The sequence below is a fragment of the Falco peregrinus genome, chromosome 7 (assembly GCF_023634155.1).
Source record: "Falco peregrinus isolate bFalPer1 chromosome 7, bFalPer1.pri, whole genome shotgun sequence".
In the NCBI taxonomy this organism is placed as follows: domain Eukaryota; kingdom Metazoa; phylum Chordata; class Aves; order Falconiformes; family Falconidae; genus Falco; species Falco peregrinus.
In genome coordinates, this window is record NC_073727.1 from 91,527,829 (window position 1) to 91,544,068 (window position 16,240).

At 58.2% G+C, this 16,240-nt stretch overlaps 1 protein-coding gene across 2 annotated transcripts; it reads left to right on the top strand.

Annotated features, from left to right (window-relative positions):
- The first annotated feature begins 6,424 nt into the window (after nt 1-6,424).
- PRDM13 (PR/SET domain 13) lies at nt 6,425-15,975 on the top strand. 2 transcript variants are annotated; one of them, XM_055811286.1, is made up of 4 exons: nt 6,425-7,163; nt 8,861-8,992; nt 9,067-9,211; nt 12,606-15,975. In XM_055811286.1, exons 1-4 carry the CDS (start codon nt 7,023-7,025, stop codon nt 14,075-14,077), a joined length of 1,890 nt encoding a protein of 629 aa, XP_055667261.1. In that variant the 5' UTR covers nt 6,425-7,022; the 3' UTR covers nt 14,078-15,975. The 2 variants fall into 2 exon arrangements, with proteins under 2 accessions (XP_055667261.1, XP_055667262.1); XM_055811287.1 differs by having other exon boundaries at nt 6,432-7,163; nt 9,091-9,211.
- Nucleotides 15,976-16,240: the final 265 nt, after the last annotated feature.

Sequence of the window (16,240 nt, forward strand, 5' to 3'; positions counted from 1 at the left end):
CCCCGCCCCCGGGAGCGCTGGGGCAGCGCTGCTGGCTGGCGCGGGGATGCTCCTTCCATTTATATTGAAGTACTGCAGCCCTCTGGGCGGCGGAGGCACGGCAGCGCTGTGCGCTTCCCCCGGTCCGTAACCAACGCGGTTGTGGCGAAATTGAGTCAGGGACTGGGCTTACGCCGGGCTCAGCGGCGGCCACTCGGCGCGACCACTATGCCCCGACCCACGCACACGGGCACGTGCGACCGTGCCCACCGCTCCTCCCGCCGTCTCTCCCTCCCGGGCTTCGTCTTGCAGAGATGGGAACGTCGGGTGCCTGGCGATGCGGGGCCAGGCGCGGGGGGCTCCGCTTCGCCCGGCCCGGCCCGGCCCGGCCCGCTAAACCAGACCTTCCGCTTACCAGGGACGGGCTGCAGGGGCAAACTCACACCAGAGAATGGACCTCAGTCCTTGACCTGGTACTTCAGCAACGTTTGCTGGTAACAGTCACGCTGCTTCTCTCCAGGCCAGCCGGACTTCTCATGTCGTATCCAAGCCCAGTTCAGCGCTGGAAATAAGGCACCATGCCAGGGACACCGGGCACGCTTCGGTTTGGGTCAGCCTCTCCCCAGCTTGGACCACGCTTGGGTCCTCTCCCCACCCGGCCAGACCCACGGGACACGGCAAGGTGCCCGCGTAAGTGAGTGGCGTTATCGCCTAGTCATGGGGTGTGGGCATGACCCTTCCCACCGCTACGGACCAGCCTGCAGACAGTGCCAACGTGTTCCCGTGCCGGGGGGACACACAGCTCTGTATCCAGGATGTGTCCGTGTCACCCCGCCGTGCTGAGCCCTCCCGGAGCCCGCGGGGACGGCAGCGGGGCGCGAACCTGCCAGGACGCGGGCTGTGCCCCCAGCGGCACGCGGGCTTGCGGGGGACATGGCACAAAACCGCCCCATCGGGGCGATGGGTACTTTGCAGAAGAGCGTCGGGAGGCCGAGAGCAGCGGACGGTCACCAGCTCTCGGTCGCCTGGCTGGCACAAAGTAGCCTCTGCAAACAAAGGCCCTAAGAGCGGCACAGGCTCGTGGTTTTTAGCACCAGGTTTTGGGTTGCCGCATCCAGACGACCTCATCACACCCGGATTAGTCACAGTGTGAGGGCCAGGCCTGGGCTTTGAACGTCGCCTCTCGCTACGGCTCCACAAGTGCAGAGCCTTCAGCTTCACCCTGCCAGGGTCACCCGTGCACAGCTGGCACCCAGATGGACAGGCAGAGAGGGCGGTGGCTGGGTATGGACGTGGAGCAACTTTGGGTTAAAAACATAGACTCACGGAGTGGTTTGGGTCGAAAGGGACCTCCAACGCCCTGGCCGTGGGCGTCTCCCACGAGATCAGGCAGGCCCGGCGCAGGGCACGCAGCCCCCGGCCAGCCCCTGCTGCAGCAGGGCCACATTCCCAAAAACCCCCATTGTCTTGATACCGGTGCTGGGCTTGGGCAGGGAGCGGCCCCTGCCTGTGGCTCGCATCTCCCCTCCCTCCCTCCCTGCCTACCTCCTCCTCTGGGAGCCTGTCCCCTAGGCTAGAAACACCCGGGAAAGTTTCCCCGTGGGGTTTTTCATCCCTATCCCATAAAGCCCCCAGCGTTTCTCAGACCGAATACGAGCCGGGTGTGAGAGCGCTGGGGCTCGCTCCCTCCACTTCCCTCCGCCGGGAAACCCTGCTCCAGCTCCGCTCCCGGCCGCGCCTGGCCCCGGCCCCGCCGCCCCGCTGCCCCGCCTCTGCCTGTCGTTGTCGCCGGCAGTCGCCACGCTGGCAGCCCCGCAGAGGGACATTAGCCCGGTCATTTTCTGCGTCTCCTTTATTTCCTCAGTTTCTCCCCCAAATCTTTCTAAATCCCCTTTTTCCAGGGGGAGTGTCCAGGCGGGTGGAAGTCTGAGCACAATGAAACCTGAGAATTTCTGTCACTCTCTGCATATGGTCCGAAGTGCTTTAATCCCAATTAGGGGCGGCTGACACACGGTCCTATTCATCCCAATCAGCTCTTGAATACATTTGCCTAGAAATGAACTTCACAAATAGACTCTCTCCTAAATGTGCCCAACAGCAAGGAAAATCGAATTGAGGCAGGGGCTCATTCTGAGGCGATCGAGGGAGAAAAGGTATGAATTTATAAAGGTACACCGAAACATTGCAATTCAGCAACAAGTTTACTGACTTTTATTTGCACCATGTCAACCGAAAGAACCAAGAGATACGGTGGGGGCTGCGAGAGGGGGAGAATCCGGTTAAAAGGCAACTTTAGACAGACTTTGAATACTTCATGCGGCAAGTTTCGCCTCCAATTGAAGCTGGGCTAAAAGAGAAAAAAAAAATCTCAGCCCCTACGCTGGAATTTTTAACAAGCACAAAACGTGTTTGGATCCGATCTGGGCTGACGGTCGCGATTAACAATACGAATACCAAATCGAGCTCCTGTCATCTGCCCGGGTTCCCATAGAACCTGCATTACTATTCAAAAGCTGCTTTAATATCCCACCCGCATCTCGTCTGCACCGCACAGCTGGTTGGGGGCCGCCGGCCCCGGCCGCAGCCGCCCGGCCCCGCCGATCGGCCCCGCCCGCCCGCAGCACCAGGCACCGGCAGCGCCGCGGCGGGACGGCTGCGGCTGCGGCTGCTGCTGCGGCGTCACGGGGGAGGAATGGTGTGGTGAGAAGGAACAGAGAGGAGGAAAGGGTGGGAAAGGGAAGGAGGTTTGAGAAAGAGTGGCTGAAAGAGCGAAAGTGAGCGGAATCGAGGAAGAGATACACAGAAATTGCAGAAGAGAGAAGGGGCAAGGCAGGGAAGGAGGGAAGGGAGGGAAAGGGGATGGAAGAAGTGGGAATGGAAGCGAAGAGAAAAGAAAAGAAAAGAAAAGAAAAGAAAAGAAAAGAAAAGAAAAGAAAAGAAAAGAAAAGAAAAGAAAAGAAAAGAAAAGAAAAGAAAAGAAAAGAAAAGAAAAGAAAAGAAAAGAAAAGAAAAGAAAAGAAAAGAAAAGAAAAGAAAAGAAAAGAAAAGAAAAGAAAAGGAAGAAAATAGGAAAGAAAAAAGGAAAGGAAAGGAAAGTAAAAAGGAAAGGAAAGGAAAGGAAAAAGGAAAGGAAAGGAAAGGAAAAAGGAAAGGAAAGCGAAAAGACGTTCAGACCGTATTGGTCTCTGGGTTGAAAGGGGATTCCGTGTCGCAGGGTCTCAGCAAGCCTCCCCCCTGCCCTCCGCCCGGTTCCTTGCATCCCCAGCCCCTTGCGGCGGCGCCCCCGGGCCGACTCGGGCAGGGCGGGGAGCCCCGGGCCGGCCCATCCCGCATCCCGGGGAGGGGTCGTCTCGGCGGGGCAAAGCCATTGGGAGAAAGGTCACCCCAGGAGCCGCCGGCTGGGCCGTCCCGCCAGAGTATGGCCTGCTGAATGAACTTGCAGCATTTTGTTCGAGCCTCCGCTGCGGTGCTCTGCGGCACAATGAGCTGGGCCCTGTATACAGGCATTCATGCTGGTCTGAATGTGGTGTTGAACCTTCTCTGTGCCGGAGCGGTTTGATGGTTTGAATGGAGCTCCCTGGTGGGACATTGCTCTCCGCAACTGTGCCTCTTTGGATGACTGTTGTTCCTTAACATTCATGCCTCATTATGGGGCAACCTGTTAAATCAGGGAGAACAGTGTGCCAAAGTGTTACTCAGGGGCACCGGCAGTTCAGCGGTGGGCATAAATAAGGGCCGCCGAGGAAAATAACTTTCGTCGCATCTCTGGGCAAAAGTGATCTCGCTGTAATGGTGCCTCTAGTAGCCCGGTTTAAGTATATAAAGAGCGATAGTGGAATGTTTTGATTGAGTCTAAACATTGTCTTTGAATAAAGCTGAAACCATGTAATTAATGTGTCTTTTTAATAAGGGACAATACGGTCGTTCAAGCTATTTAATTTCATTTAATTTTCCATCCCATTTGCTCCAAAGGCTGCTTTTACTTTTAACACCCGGCCTTTCATGCTGCATTTTGCTCCAGTGGGCACATTAGATCGGTTTCACCCTTCCTTTTTAGGGAAGGAAAAATAAAAGAAAATGTGGTTCCTTTCCTCTTTTGTGGACAATTTATTTCACTTGGGGAACTTCAACTTTGAGCCACAGGACAGAATAAAAATTGGAGAACTGGTGTGAATGCTTCCAGAGCAAGGGCTTTTCTTTTCTGAGTGGATGGGAACCAGCCACAATCGGCTATATTAATAAATAACTTTCCTCACAGTCGGCCTTTACATGGTCCTATTGATAAAATTGTTCGCGTGTCGTTCACGCTTTTTGACTCATTAAGGCCTGGGAGGGAGCGGATCCCGAGCCGGAGCAGTAGGATACCTTGGTCGCCTTAAAAGCCCTCTCTCTACCTCTGCGGCTCCCGGAATTTCAGCCCAGGCTCATCCTTAAGTGGCCAGGCCAGAGGTTACAGGGACATGTTCATGGCTTAAATTTATTGCCCTCAACTTCTTGTTTATCCTTTTTTCCCCATTCAGGCCGCTGATCAAAGGGGTCATCTTCAGTTCCCCACATCCTCTCCCCGCCCCCCCCCCCCCCCCTCCGCCTTCCCGTCCCTGCCGAAGTGAAAAAGAACACCACCACCACCCCACCACCCCCGCCCCCGCTCCCGGGACTGTCCCTGCCATTGCACCCCGGAGAGATGCGATCGATGATCGTTGATGCCGCGGGGGGCAGGCGCGACATTTATCTCCTGTGCGCGCCAGTATGTGTCGTTACTAAAAACACTTTCACAGCCCACGCGGACCCCGTGCGGGCCGGCAGCCCCCGGTGCAGGCGGCGGCAGCGCCCCGGCCCCGGCCCCGGCCCCGGCCCCGGCCCGTCGCGGTGCCGTCGCGGTCCCCCCGGCCGGGGCAGCCCCCGCGCTCCCCGACTAGCGCCCGCGGCCAGCGCCGGGGGCGGAACGGGCCGTGCAGGCCGCCCTCCGCCGCCCTCCGGTCTGAACAGGGGCTGGCACCTCGGGGCTCGCCCCGGCGGTGCCTGGCGGAGGGCAGCCGGCTGGCACGGGGCGGGCGGGCAGCGCGGTCGCGGCGGGGCCGGAGCCACTGCCACTGGCGTGGGCAAACGTCATGGCAGCGGTGGCGGTAACTTGCCAGGCTGAGCTTTAATTGCTTTCCCGGTGCGGTGCCGGCCAGGGAGAGGGGAAAGGGCATCTTTGCAACCGCCAGCTCGTGAGACTTGCCGGTTCAAAGTCCCTCTCCCCCCGCTGCGCATCCCTGAGGCCCTCGCTTCCACGGTGCCACTCGTGACGGCGGCAAACAAATCCAGAGCAAAGCCCACACTAACGATCACATCGAAAGCGACGTACCAAGGTTTATCTTGCAGGAAGCCGGGTTACTTGAGAAGAGTCCCCTCAGTTACCTGGCACCCATCGGCAGACACACCTCTAAGCGTAGCTTTTGGGTTTTTCTTTTTAAATTTATTAGGTCTGACTGTTAGAAGAACGCCGGGGGGAGGGAAGCTCCATATCTGCAATTTTTTTCTGAATGCAATGCATAAAATCTGCATGTGCAACTTCTCCGTAGGAGAAAGGGTCAGAAATCTTCTTTTTGGAGACTTAGGAGGTGTGGAGAGGAGAAAACCTGCTAGTGGGAATTAGACAGGACTATAAAAGCGAAAGTGGAAAATTGAATTTGTTACTGTACTATTTGGTCTGGCAGGCACATCTGGACTGTTGCATGCGTGTAAGAAAAATGTCGCACACCTTTCCTTTTCAGATTCTGGAGATTTCTTGGGATACCCAGCCTGAATTATAAAATGACTTAATCCTAGCGCCTCGTTGTGTCTTAATTACAATATTTATGCGAGGAGGAAGGACATAGACACACCGTTCGAATCACTTCGTTCTGGCTTTATTTACAATCGCTTTTTGCCGGTTCCACCTCCGAAAGCAGGCTCGGTGCAAGCTATTTTGCGTGCGTGAGAGGAACCTGTGGATGTATTTAAACAAGGAATCCAGCTGCACGCTGTTTGTTAGACATCTGTGTTATCTGCTGGCCGTGCCTCTCTGTTTCCTGGTGGCTGTATGTCTCTATTTCCTCCCGTCTCTATTTCTTAATCGCACGAACTAGGAGACACAGTTTCCGCAGTGCTCGCAGATGCAGCGGTGTGTTTTACAAGGGCTACGACGGCTCATATTTTGTGCTATTCATCCTCCTTAAGGATCAAAGCTCTTCTGAACAGATTACTGGCCTGAAACCAACCCACTGAAATGGTAATATGGTCGTTCTTTAAAAAAAAAAAAAAAAAAAAAAGAGAGAGGAAAAAAAAAGTGTAGGTATTTTCTGGTGTTTTCCCATCAAGTACCTGCCCAATTTCTGTATGGCACACGCCGGGAATCAATAGAAGTTAACAAGTCCTCAAAACATTCCCCATCTCTTTGTTTAATCTCCTTTACAATAAAGCCAAGGGAAGAGAATTAAAAATCTTTGAAGTATATTAAACCTCAAAAGGCTCAGCCAAGTAGACTTAAAATAGTCACTTATTTTCCAAAACTGGTTTGTCGAGGAACAATAAAAGGAAGTAAAATTTATGGAGAAATTATACAGTGGATTTGTCACTTAAAATATCGTAACTGTCTCGGGGACAATACCCCATGCTGAGGATTAATGGTCCCTCCAGACCTTTGATTCACCAACGCCTTTTCTTTGCCCTTGACAAATTGGATTTTTAGGAATGGGAAGGTCGCCTGGCCCATTGTCTGCCAGCCATTCACTCCGCCTGATTATGCAGGAGGGTTAGGGAAAGGCTCCATGTGACCCTCTTGGATGGGACTCCGCAGCTGCTCGAGAAGCCAAACTCTCTCACCAAACTCTGCGCCCCAGAGCATCCCCCTGCCAAGGGGTACCCCTCCTGCTCCCGTTGAAAAGCCGGCGCCCGCACACCGCCGCGTCACTCTGCGGGCGGAGATACGCCTGTGCTCATCCTCCCGCCGCCTGCCGCTGTCACGCCGGCCCCCTTAAGTACTTTGGGTTCCCGAACGCTCGCACCCAGAGGCAGCGATGCAAACCAGCAGGGCTCCGGCCATCAGCGTGAGCGCGGAGAGCTGCATCCCGGCTGGGCTGCGGCTGGGTCCTGTGCCGGGCACCTTCAAACTGGGCAAGTACCTGTCAGACCGCAGGGAGCCAGGACCCAAAAAAAAGGTATTTTCCTACGGTCTCTCCTGCACCGCTGGACCTTGCTTTTTCGTTGACTCGGGGGAAGCCGGCTTGGGAGAAGAGGCTGCTCTTCCTCCCTCTCTCTTCGATCCTCCCTTCTTAGAGCGAGCCAGGAAAGGAAAGGGAAGAGTTTCCAGAGCGTCCCCGAGATGTCTTCTCGTGGCTTTGCCAGGAAAGCCGGCCCACCCGTACCCCCTCCTCCTCCTCCCCAGCGCCGGGGCCCTGCTAGCCCCGCCGGCCTCCGTGTCGAGGCCAGAGACCTCGGGGGCTCTGCCGGAGCAGCGGACGCGCCCCCCGCCTTGGACGCAGACACGCTGAACGCGCCACCGCAGTCCGGTACCCGGTTCCCGGTGCCGGAGGGCGCTGGTGCCGCCGCTCAGCCCCCACCCCGCGGGGCTCCGCTCGCTCGGGCATTGCCCCTTCCCTGATCTGGAGCCCCGGCCAGGCGGGGACACGCGGCTTTCACAGCCCCCAGGTTTTGTCCAGGGAAGGGGCAGGGGGAGAGGCAGGTGCACCGATTTATTTCTGCGTTCGGCTCGGGTTTGTGCCCCGCACAGTCCCTCTCTTTGGCTGCGAACCCTCTGGCTGGGACCGGAAGGGAGCGCGGGGCAAGCGGGCCGGGCCCCCCCGGCGGCGGCGGCGGCGGCGGGGTGCGAGTCGCAGGTGCCGGGTCAGCCCGGCGCAGCTCGGCCTCCCCGCAGAGCCAGAGCCTGGGTCCCGCTCCTACACCCGGAGCCGCTAATTGCCCGCACAGCCGGAGCGGGAGGGGGTGACGGCCGCTGGGCTGCCGGCTCCGGGGTCAGTCGACGCCCGAGCTGAGGAGCGAGGAGCAGACGGCGGAGGGTACGCGCCCCGTCCATCAGGTTCGTCAGGGGGCTGCGGGTGAGAGCCCTCCGTCCACCCCCAGGGCAGCCCAGGCTCACGCGTTCCGCTCGGATTTTTAATGCCCTTTAATTGTTTTTAAACGCTCTGCCAGCCCACTCAAATTTATTTCTCATCTGGCTCCCTTCGTTTCTCGCTTTAGACTGCTTTGTTCCGATGACTTTTATTGCACGGTCATTCAGGGAACGGGCACTTCATTTTCTCTTTGTATGGGCAAGCAGATTATGAAGCACGGAGCTACAGGGACTTCGTAGCTAAGCAGAACCCTCCCCTTGCCCCCTCCCCGTCTCCTGACAAGTCGTGTATGTCGCAATTGTTTTGCACAAACCGTTCCAAAAAAACCCAAAACCAAAACCAAACCACCTTACCTGTTCATTTAATATAGCGTTAAGCTAAATGTAGCAGCTGAGACTGAACAAGGTGCGTTTGGACCAGTGCGACCCACGGGAAAAATCCCGTTTCCCCTGGCAAAGCTGCAGGTGCCCACCGGGCCCGGGCTCTTCCACCTTTACCCCGGAGAGCAGCAACCCCCTCCGGGCAGCCGCAGCTCTCCAGGGCACCCGCGGGTCGGGGAAGGTGCTGCCCAAAGGCGGGCGAGGAGGGAAGAATCAAAGCGGCGGCGGAACGACATGCTCTCGCTGCTGCCGCCGAGCCGCGATGCCCAGGCGCCCGCCCGGCGTGGGGAAGCCGGTTAGCCGTGCAGGGCGCAGCAGGCAGGCAGGCAGGGGACGGGTAAGCTTTTTGCTTTCTTTTCTGCTTCGTCTCGCGTGTAAGTGACAGCGGTGCCGCCTGTCTTCCAGGTGCGGATGGTGAGAGGGGAATTAGTGGATGAAGCCGGGAGCTCAGCTCTGGAGTGGATAGGGTTAATCCGGGCTGCCCGAAACTCCCAAGAGCAGACACTGGAGGCTGTTGCGGATCTGCCAGGAGGACAGGTACCCCACTCGCGGCTCCGGGCCGGCCTGGCACCGCTCTCCGCCACCTGCCTCCCCTCTCAAGCCTCCTGAAGAAGTTTCCTTTCTCTCCCTCCCAGATTTTCTACCGGGCGCTGCGAGATGTCCAGCCGGGAGAGGAGCTCACCGTCTGGTACTCCAACCCCCTGGCGCAGTGGTTTGACATCCCCGTCACCGCCACCCCCACGCACGACGAGAAAGGTACAGATGCGGGTATTCGTTTCAGAGCAACCGAATCAAACGAAACAAAACAAGCCCTCTTTAAAATTGACATCTTTGACGGGAGCTCAAACTGCGATAGGCATACGCGGGCCCTTCAAATCTGCGCCCTCAGGAAAATTAATGCCAGCACAGCTGCAGCGACTTCTAACCTGCTACCCTTTAAGCTAAGACTCCATCTGCTTATATTTAAAGGGTGATCTGTTAACTCGGTAGCGTATGGGAAGGCCCCCGTGCCTCGAGTCGTTCCGTCATCGGCACAATTTAATGATCTTTTGATAGGCAAATAGGATTTCAATGAAACAACGCTAGTGTTCTTTTCCGAGACGGCAATTTAGCTTGGTAGTTTCTAAAAACATCGCGTTCACCTTCTGTGCTCCTCTGACAGAGCTTCAGAGCCCCTTTTCAGGTTACCTTGTGGGGTAGATTCACATAGTCACGTCAAAACGGCTACTGGGCGGTCCCTGTCAATTAGGATGCGTTAGGTAAAAAATTAAGTCGGCGTCAAATCACATGAGGATATCGGGAAAGGGAAGCCACCCGCCTGGGACGGCTTGTTTCCATCTGCAGGCTGGTTCTTAGGTGGAGTTGCACCAATGGTTAACAAAAATGGCAGCACAGTAAACTTGGAGGAAAGACGACAAAACCGCTCAGCCTTCACCTGCCGTGCCGCGACGGCGGCGGGCACAGCCTCCCGCTGATCCCTGCGGCCCCCGGGACGGCGGCGGCGGTTCGGCGCGACCCGCGGGCACTCTCCCGCCTCGGGCTGAGCCCGCTCAGGGAGCGGCGAGGGGCCCCCGCCTGCTGCTGCCCTGCGCGGAAGATGCTTCAGCTGGGCTGTGGCCCTGGGAAGGGCACGATCCGGGGAGGGGCTGCGCCCTCCCCTCCGCTCAAGGCTGGCTGCTCCGCAGGGTGACCGGAACGCGGCCCGGAGGGGTGGGTGACTGCCGAAACGCCGGGCGCCGGCTGCTCACGTCCCATCCGACTCGTGCAATGCGCAAGAGCCCAGATCCCTCCTTGCACTAAAACTATACCTGGAAAAGAAACTTTTGGTCACCTCTCTGCCCCCCTCCCCCCGCCCCGCAGCGTCAGTGAGGCCACGGGTCTGCCGAGGGTCACCCCCTCGAAAAGCCCGGGCTCTGGCGAAACTTCGGCTGCAGGAAGGAGGACACGGCGCTGGGTCCTATCCCCGCTCTCCCACCCTTCCAGCAGCTCCTGCCTGCGGATAGGTACCAGCGCTGCCCGGAGGAAAATAAAGGCAGGAAATCTCTGGTCTACGAGAAGCACCCAGCGTGTGGCACTTTCCTCGTCCCGTCGAAGTGAGGCTCAGCTGCAGACTGACCCTGCGGATCTGCTGCGACACCAGCCCCACAGTTTCCAGACCAAATAATGCGGACTCAGAATTGTCTCAAAATGCTAAAGCGCTCTTCCTGTAAGGATAGTACGCCGAAATAAGAAACAGAAAACAAAACAGGGCGGAAGAAATCCAGAGAGCTTTTTTTTTTAAAAAAAACAAATCAAAACAAAACTTTGGAGATCTTGTGTTTGACCCCATTTATATGGGTTTACCGTGATGAGAAAAGGGTGCTTTTCGTTTTTGTTTTTGGGGGTTTTTTTGCATTTTTTTTTCTCCGAGCGATAGTTGCTGAACTGGAGCTGAACCGGGGAAAGCGCCGGGCCGGGCTCGGCGGCCCTAGCAGGCAGCCCGTCCCGCCGGTCCCGCCAAGCTTTTGCCGAGGACAAGTGGGGCCAAACCGCATCGCTGTAGAGACTCGCAAAGGCAAACGCAGGCAGTGGGAGGCAGCCCGCAGAGGTCTGAGGCCGCACGCCTTTCGGCCCGTTCCACTTCTTTACCCGCTTTCCCGTGCACGGCGGTGGGATTGCGGCCGTGGTTCCATCTCCCGCCGCCGCTGCCCCACCCGGGCCGGGGCAGTCGCGCTGCCGCCTCCCTCCCTCCCCGACGGGGCGGAAGGCCACGTCCGACGACTTCACAGAGCTGCACGGCCGGGGACTGCTGCTCCACGGCCAGCGAGGAAGGGCCGCTCACGACGGCAAGGACACGGGCGGCGAGACACGGGCAACAGCGCTGGATCCTCCCACGCGAGTTCGCCCTCGAGTTTCCCGTGGAGAGCGAAGACTTCGTGATTCACCCGAGGCGGCCGCCGGCTGATCCCTGGCCCGAATGCTGCGTTAAGAGCCCTCTCGGGAGGCTGGTGGCAGCCAGCGCGTGCTCCACAGTGACCCGCCACCCCGCGGGTGCCCCGGCTGCCGCGGAACGCAGCGCAGGGCCGAAGCACGCCCATCCTCGTCCCTTGTGCTCCACCGCACCCCCATCGCCCCCCAAGGGACCCCCCCAAAACGCGAGGAGCTGGGCCCAGGCTCGGAGCGGCCTCTCGGTTCCGTGTGGCACTTGGCCTCCGCTTTGGCGTTTCGGAGCATTAACTGAGCAATGAGGGCAGCTGGGGCGGTGCAGGGCGGGCAGCGGCTGGGGGGGCCCGCGGGTTCCGAAACGTCCCATCGGTGCCTCGTAGTGACTGGGAGAAACGAGAGAGAGGAAGATGGATACATATAGACAGAAAAAGAGATAGAAGAAAGGGGAGGAGAGGGAAGGGAGAGGGGCAGGGGGGGGATAATGCGTTAGAACGAAAGAAAAGGAAGAGAAAGAAAAGAAAAGGAAGGAAAAGAGGAAGGAAAGAAGAGAAAGGAGAGGAAGGAAGGATGAAAGAGAAAGAGAAAGAGAGAGGCAAAGAAAGAAAGAGAAAGAGGAAGAGAAAGAAGGAAAGAGCGAGAGAGAAAGAAAGAGAAAAACCGAAAGAATAAAGATACCCAGACAGACAGGTTGCCTGCAGAGGCAGCCGAGGTTGTCCTTGGAAGGACGCTTTTGGCAAAGCAGGGCCAGCGAAGACTGTGCCTCTGCGGTGCCGGGGAGCCAGCACAGCCGCGGCCACCGAGGTCTGTTCCGCTCGAGAGAAGCCGAAATGTTTAGGGGACGGGGCACAAAGGGCATTGTCCTCTGAAAAGGAATGATTACATATGGCCCATACATATCGGATATTGTCTCGCCGCGTAATGAAGGGCTCACGATCATTAGATTGGCCTTTGTTCGGTGCAGCCGACTCCTTGACATACGCTACCTCCTCCTCTGCAAACGCCAACAGATGGGGCCCCCCGACAGACGACTCGCGGCAGCAGCTGCTCCCCACGGCCCCACGACGCCCCGTCCGCGGAAGCGCGGCCCGCACCGCACAGCGCCCGCACCGCACCGCGACATCGGGGCGGGGGTGGGGGGGGGAGGGAGGAGCCGGGGCGGCGGGGGCGCGGGGAGGCTCGGGGATGCGCGGCGGCCGCTGACGGGCCCCTCCGCTTGCCTCCGCAGGGGAGGAGCGGTACATCTGCTGGTACTGCTGGAGGACCTTCAAGTACCCCAACAGCCTCAAGGCCCACGTCCACTTCCACTGCGCGCTGAGCCACGGCCGGCCCTTCCTCCACCACGACCACGGCCGGCCCGCCGCCGCCGCCTTCGGCCTCCCCCCCAAGGAGCCGCCGGCCGCCGCGCTGCGCGGCCACCCGCCGCCCGGCTGCGGCCCGCGGGAGGCCGTCAAGCGCGAAGCCGCCACCGCCTCCCCGCCGCTCGCTAAGCCGGGGCTGCCCAAGCGGGCGGCGGGCAAGGAGGAGCAGGAGCGCGCCCTGGACATGAGCGTGGGGGCCGCCCGCGGGCCGGGGCTGCTGCTGGGGCCGGCGGGCGGCAACGGGCTGGCGCTCTGCCCCGGGGCGCGCTCGGCCTTCCGCCCTGCCGGGCCGCTGCGGGAGGAGGCGCGGGGCGCCACCGCCCTCGGCTTCTCCAAGCTGCTGGGGGGGCTGAAGGCGGGACGCGCCGCCGCCGAGGCGCCGCCCAAGTGCGGGGCGCTGCCGGGCGAGGCCGCCCCCCCAGCGGCGACGGCGGCGGCGGGGCTGGCGTGCGGCGGCGGGCTGCGCGCCTTCCCGCTGCTCTCGCCGCTGGAGGAGGCCTCGGCCTTCCGGCAGGTGGAGCGGGGGCTGCCCGCCGCCGCGCTGCCTCCCGCCCGCTACCCGCCGCTGCCCGGCGGCGCGCTGGAGCGCTTCGCGCTGCCGCCCTTCGAGGGGCTGAAGGCGTACGCGGGGGAGTGCGGGCTGCCGGTGATGCCGCTCACCGTCTACAACGGGGAGCTGCTCTACGGCGCCGCGCCTTACTACCCGCTGAAGCTGCACCTCGGTGGCCTCCTCAAGTACCCCGAGTCGGTGTCGTACTTCGGGGGGCCGGCGGCGGGGCTGCATGCTGCCGAGCTGGGCTCGCTGGCCAGCATCGACCGGGAGATCGCCATGCACACGCAGCAGCTCTCCGAGCTGGCGGCCGAGAAGGGCCGCGGGCGGCTGGAGGCGCTGCCGGCAGGGGCGGCGGGGGCGGCCGGCGGGAAGCCCAAGACCGGGCACCTGTGCCTCTACTGCGGGAAGCTGTACTCCCGCAAGTACGGGCTGAAGATCCACATGCGGACTCACACCGGCTACAAGCCACTCAAGTGCAAGGTCTGCCTGCGGCCCTTCGGGGACCCCAGCAACCTCAACAAGCACATCCGCCTGCACGCCGAGGGCAACACGCCCTACCGCTGCGAGCACTGCGGCAAGGTGCTGGTGCGGCGCCGCGACCTGGAGCGGCACGTCAAGTCCCGGCACCCGGGGCAGAGCCTCGGCAAGGCGGCCGAGGACAAGAATGACTCTGGCTATGCGCACCCCGAGCAGGAGCAAAAGACTGACAACGAGAGCGACGTCGACGTCTGCTTCACCGACGACCAGAGCGACCCGGAGAGCGGCAGCAGGCACCGCGAGCAGTGATGCAGGAGGCGGCCGGGGCGGGGCGGGGCGGGGGCGCGCTGCAGCCCCCCCTACCCCTTACTCTGAGCTCCCGGCCTCCCAGGGTGGTCCCACGGGAGGCAGTGCCGCGGGGGACTGCGCGGCTGGCGGCGGGGCAGCCGGGAGTGCACTCTCGCCGCGGGCGTCCCGGGGCTCCCGCCGCTGCGTCCCCCCGCCGCTGCAGCCGCGGTGCGGGGAGATAGGCCGGGAGAGGGTGGGGGGCGAAGCCCTGGCGGGCCCGGGATCCCACCGGACAGGCACCGCATCCCCATAGGCGCCCGTATCTCAGTGGCCATATATTTTTATTGTACCTTTGTGTCGAGGAAATTGTGCCTTTTGGAAACGATTTTTTTCTATGTGCTCTCCCGTCACTTGTTCCAGCGCTCTGAGCCGTGGGGCTCAGCAGCAGACCCGGGTCTGCAAGCGCCTCTGGCATCTGTACACTTTATTTGACACCTCAGATGTGCTTTCTCGGGTCCTAATAAAGCAATACCAACAGCTTTTTGGAAAGAAAGAAAGAAAAAAAGAAAAGAAAGAAAGTAAGAAAGAGGCAACAAAAAGCTACAGTTGCAGCACTGAAGAGGTTCGCGTATAACAGGTGCACCATTTGATCAAGTTGCAATTATTTATAACAGATAATATTTGAGTAACAAATGTAAAATAAATATTGAAAAGCATGAATTTAAAAGCACGCACTATATAATTTTAAAGGAAATACACTCTCTGTTTGGTAGAATACAAATGTGGTGTATGTTTGTTTTCTAATGACTGATGTACAGTGGATACAGTATTTTGGTCTTGGTTCCAGTTTGTCATGCGATTTTTTAAGAAAAAAATAAAGTTACTGACAAACTACTGTTTGTCTAATTGTTCACTGATGTGTGGTCGTTAGCAAGATCTCGTGTTTCTCTGTAACGCTCCTGATGATTGGGAGGCTCGGCCCAGATCTCGTCGTATTCATCGTCTTTGGGTCAAGTTCTAAAGAATTTGCCTCGAGTATTTCGTCTGAGTATTTTCCTCCTCTCATGCAGCAGAAGAAACCAGCAAAACCCAAGCAAAATCCAATCCGTTCTTCCCTATGCCTGCGACTTCTGGAAAAGCTTTTTGGTTTTGTTGCTTTTAGGTTCTTTTTAGCAGAGATGTTAAAGGCTGAACGTTATTAGTCTGCTTTATCTGTTTGTGTTCTGTCAAACGTGCCCCTTTTGCAAACACTCTTCTTTAGAATCGTTGGTACTTTTATCTGAGAGGAAAATCTCCTTATGCCGGTGGTATGACAAACCTGAAACGCGTTTAACTTAAAGAAGACTGTCAGAAAAATGACTGTTTCCCCTGGCAAGTCCTCCAGGTCCCCACGCGAAGCAGTGCCGCGGTGCCGGCAGTGAGCCCAGCTCCGCGGGTCTCCGCGCTCAGCTCCGAGCTGGTGCTCTCGGTGGGAGCTTGCACCCGGGCAGGCAGAGGGGACAGGAGGGGGCCCCGCTTCTTGATTTCGCGTAGTCAACAACTCTGGAGCAGATATTAAATCTCTTGGTGGATGCGGATAGTTAGAAAGCGCTGAGTTTCCAGGATCGGGCCTTATTTCAGTCCAGGGTGTAGGTGACACAATGGTAAATACAAACTACTACCAGCATCTGAAAGAGTCTCAGATATAAAATTGATCCTGCGTTTGCTCACTTAAGGCTAAACGTTCTCGATAGTAGTAGGAAATCGGAATTCAAATGCCAGGCTTGGATTTCCTTTAAAGGTTTGATTTGGATTCAAAAGCTGTAGGATTTACGATTTTTTAAAAATTATTTTTTTTTGTCTGGGCTAGCTCACTAAATACCCACTTAGTCGATTCGCTTTTATCCCAGGACAAAGTGGTGTTTCTGTCATGAAAGTAAATGGGAAAAGCTCTCTCCTTTTGCTCATCTGTCGCTGGATTCGAAAATTCTGTTGTCATTTATAGCACCGGCAGCGGGACCAACAGTTTAGCCGGCCAGTTCTTTATTTCAATATTTGTCTGTTGCTTTCCCAAAGGCAGGCATCCATCATGGAGCTGCTGCTGGGGAGAGAGGCGTCATGTACGCTATGAGGTTGTGGAAAGGGAAGAATAATAAAGGTATGGTCCGGGAATTATTTTACACGTCAGTGGAGTTTGTGTGTTTT

Bases quoted from the DNA above. Each gene is read 5' to 3' on its own strand.
- PRDM13 (XM_055811286.1), top strand. From the start codon at position 7,023: ATGCAAACCAGCAGGGCTCCGGCCATCAGCGTGAGCGCGGAGAGCTGC. The intron at 7,164-8,860 runs GTATTTTCCTAC...CCTGTCTTCCAG, and splicing joins AGCCAGGACCCAAAAAAAAG to GTGCGGATGGTGAGAGGGGA. The intron at 8,993-9,066 runs GTACCCCACTCG...AGCCTCCTGAAG, and splicing joins CGGATCTGCCAGGAGGACAG to AAGTTTCCTTTCTCTCCCTC.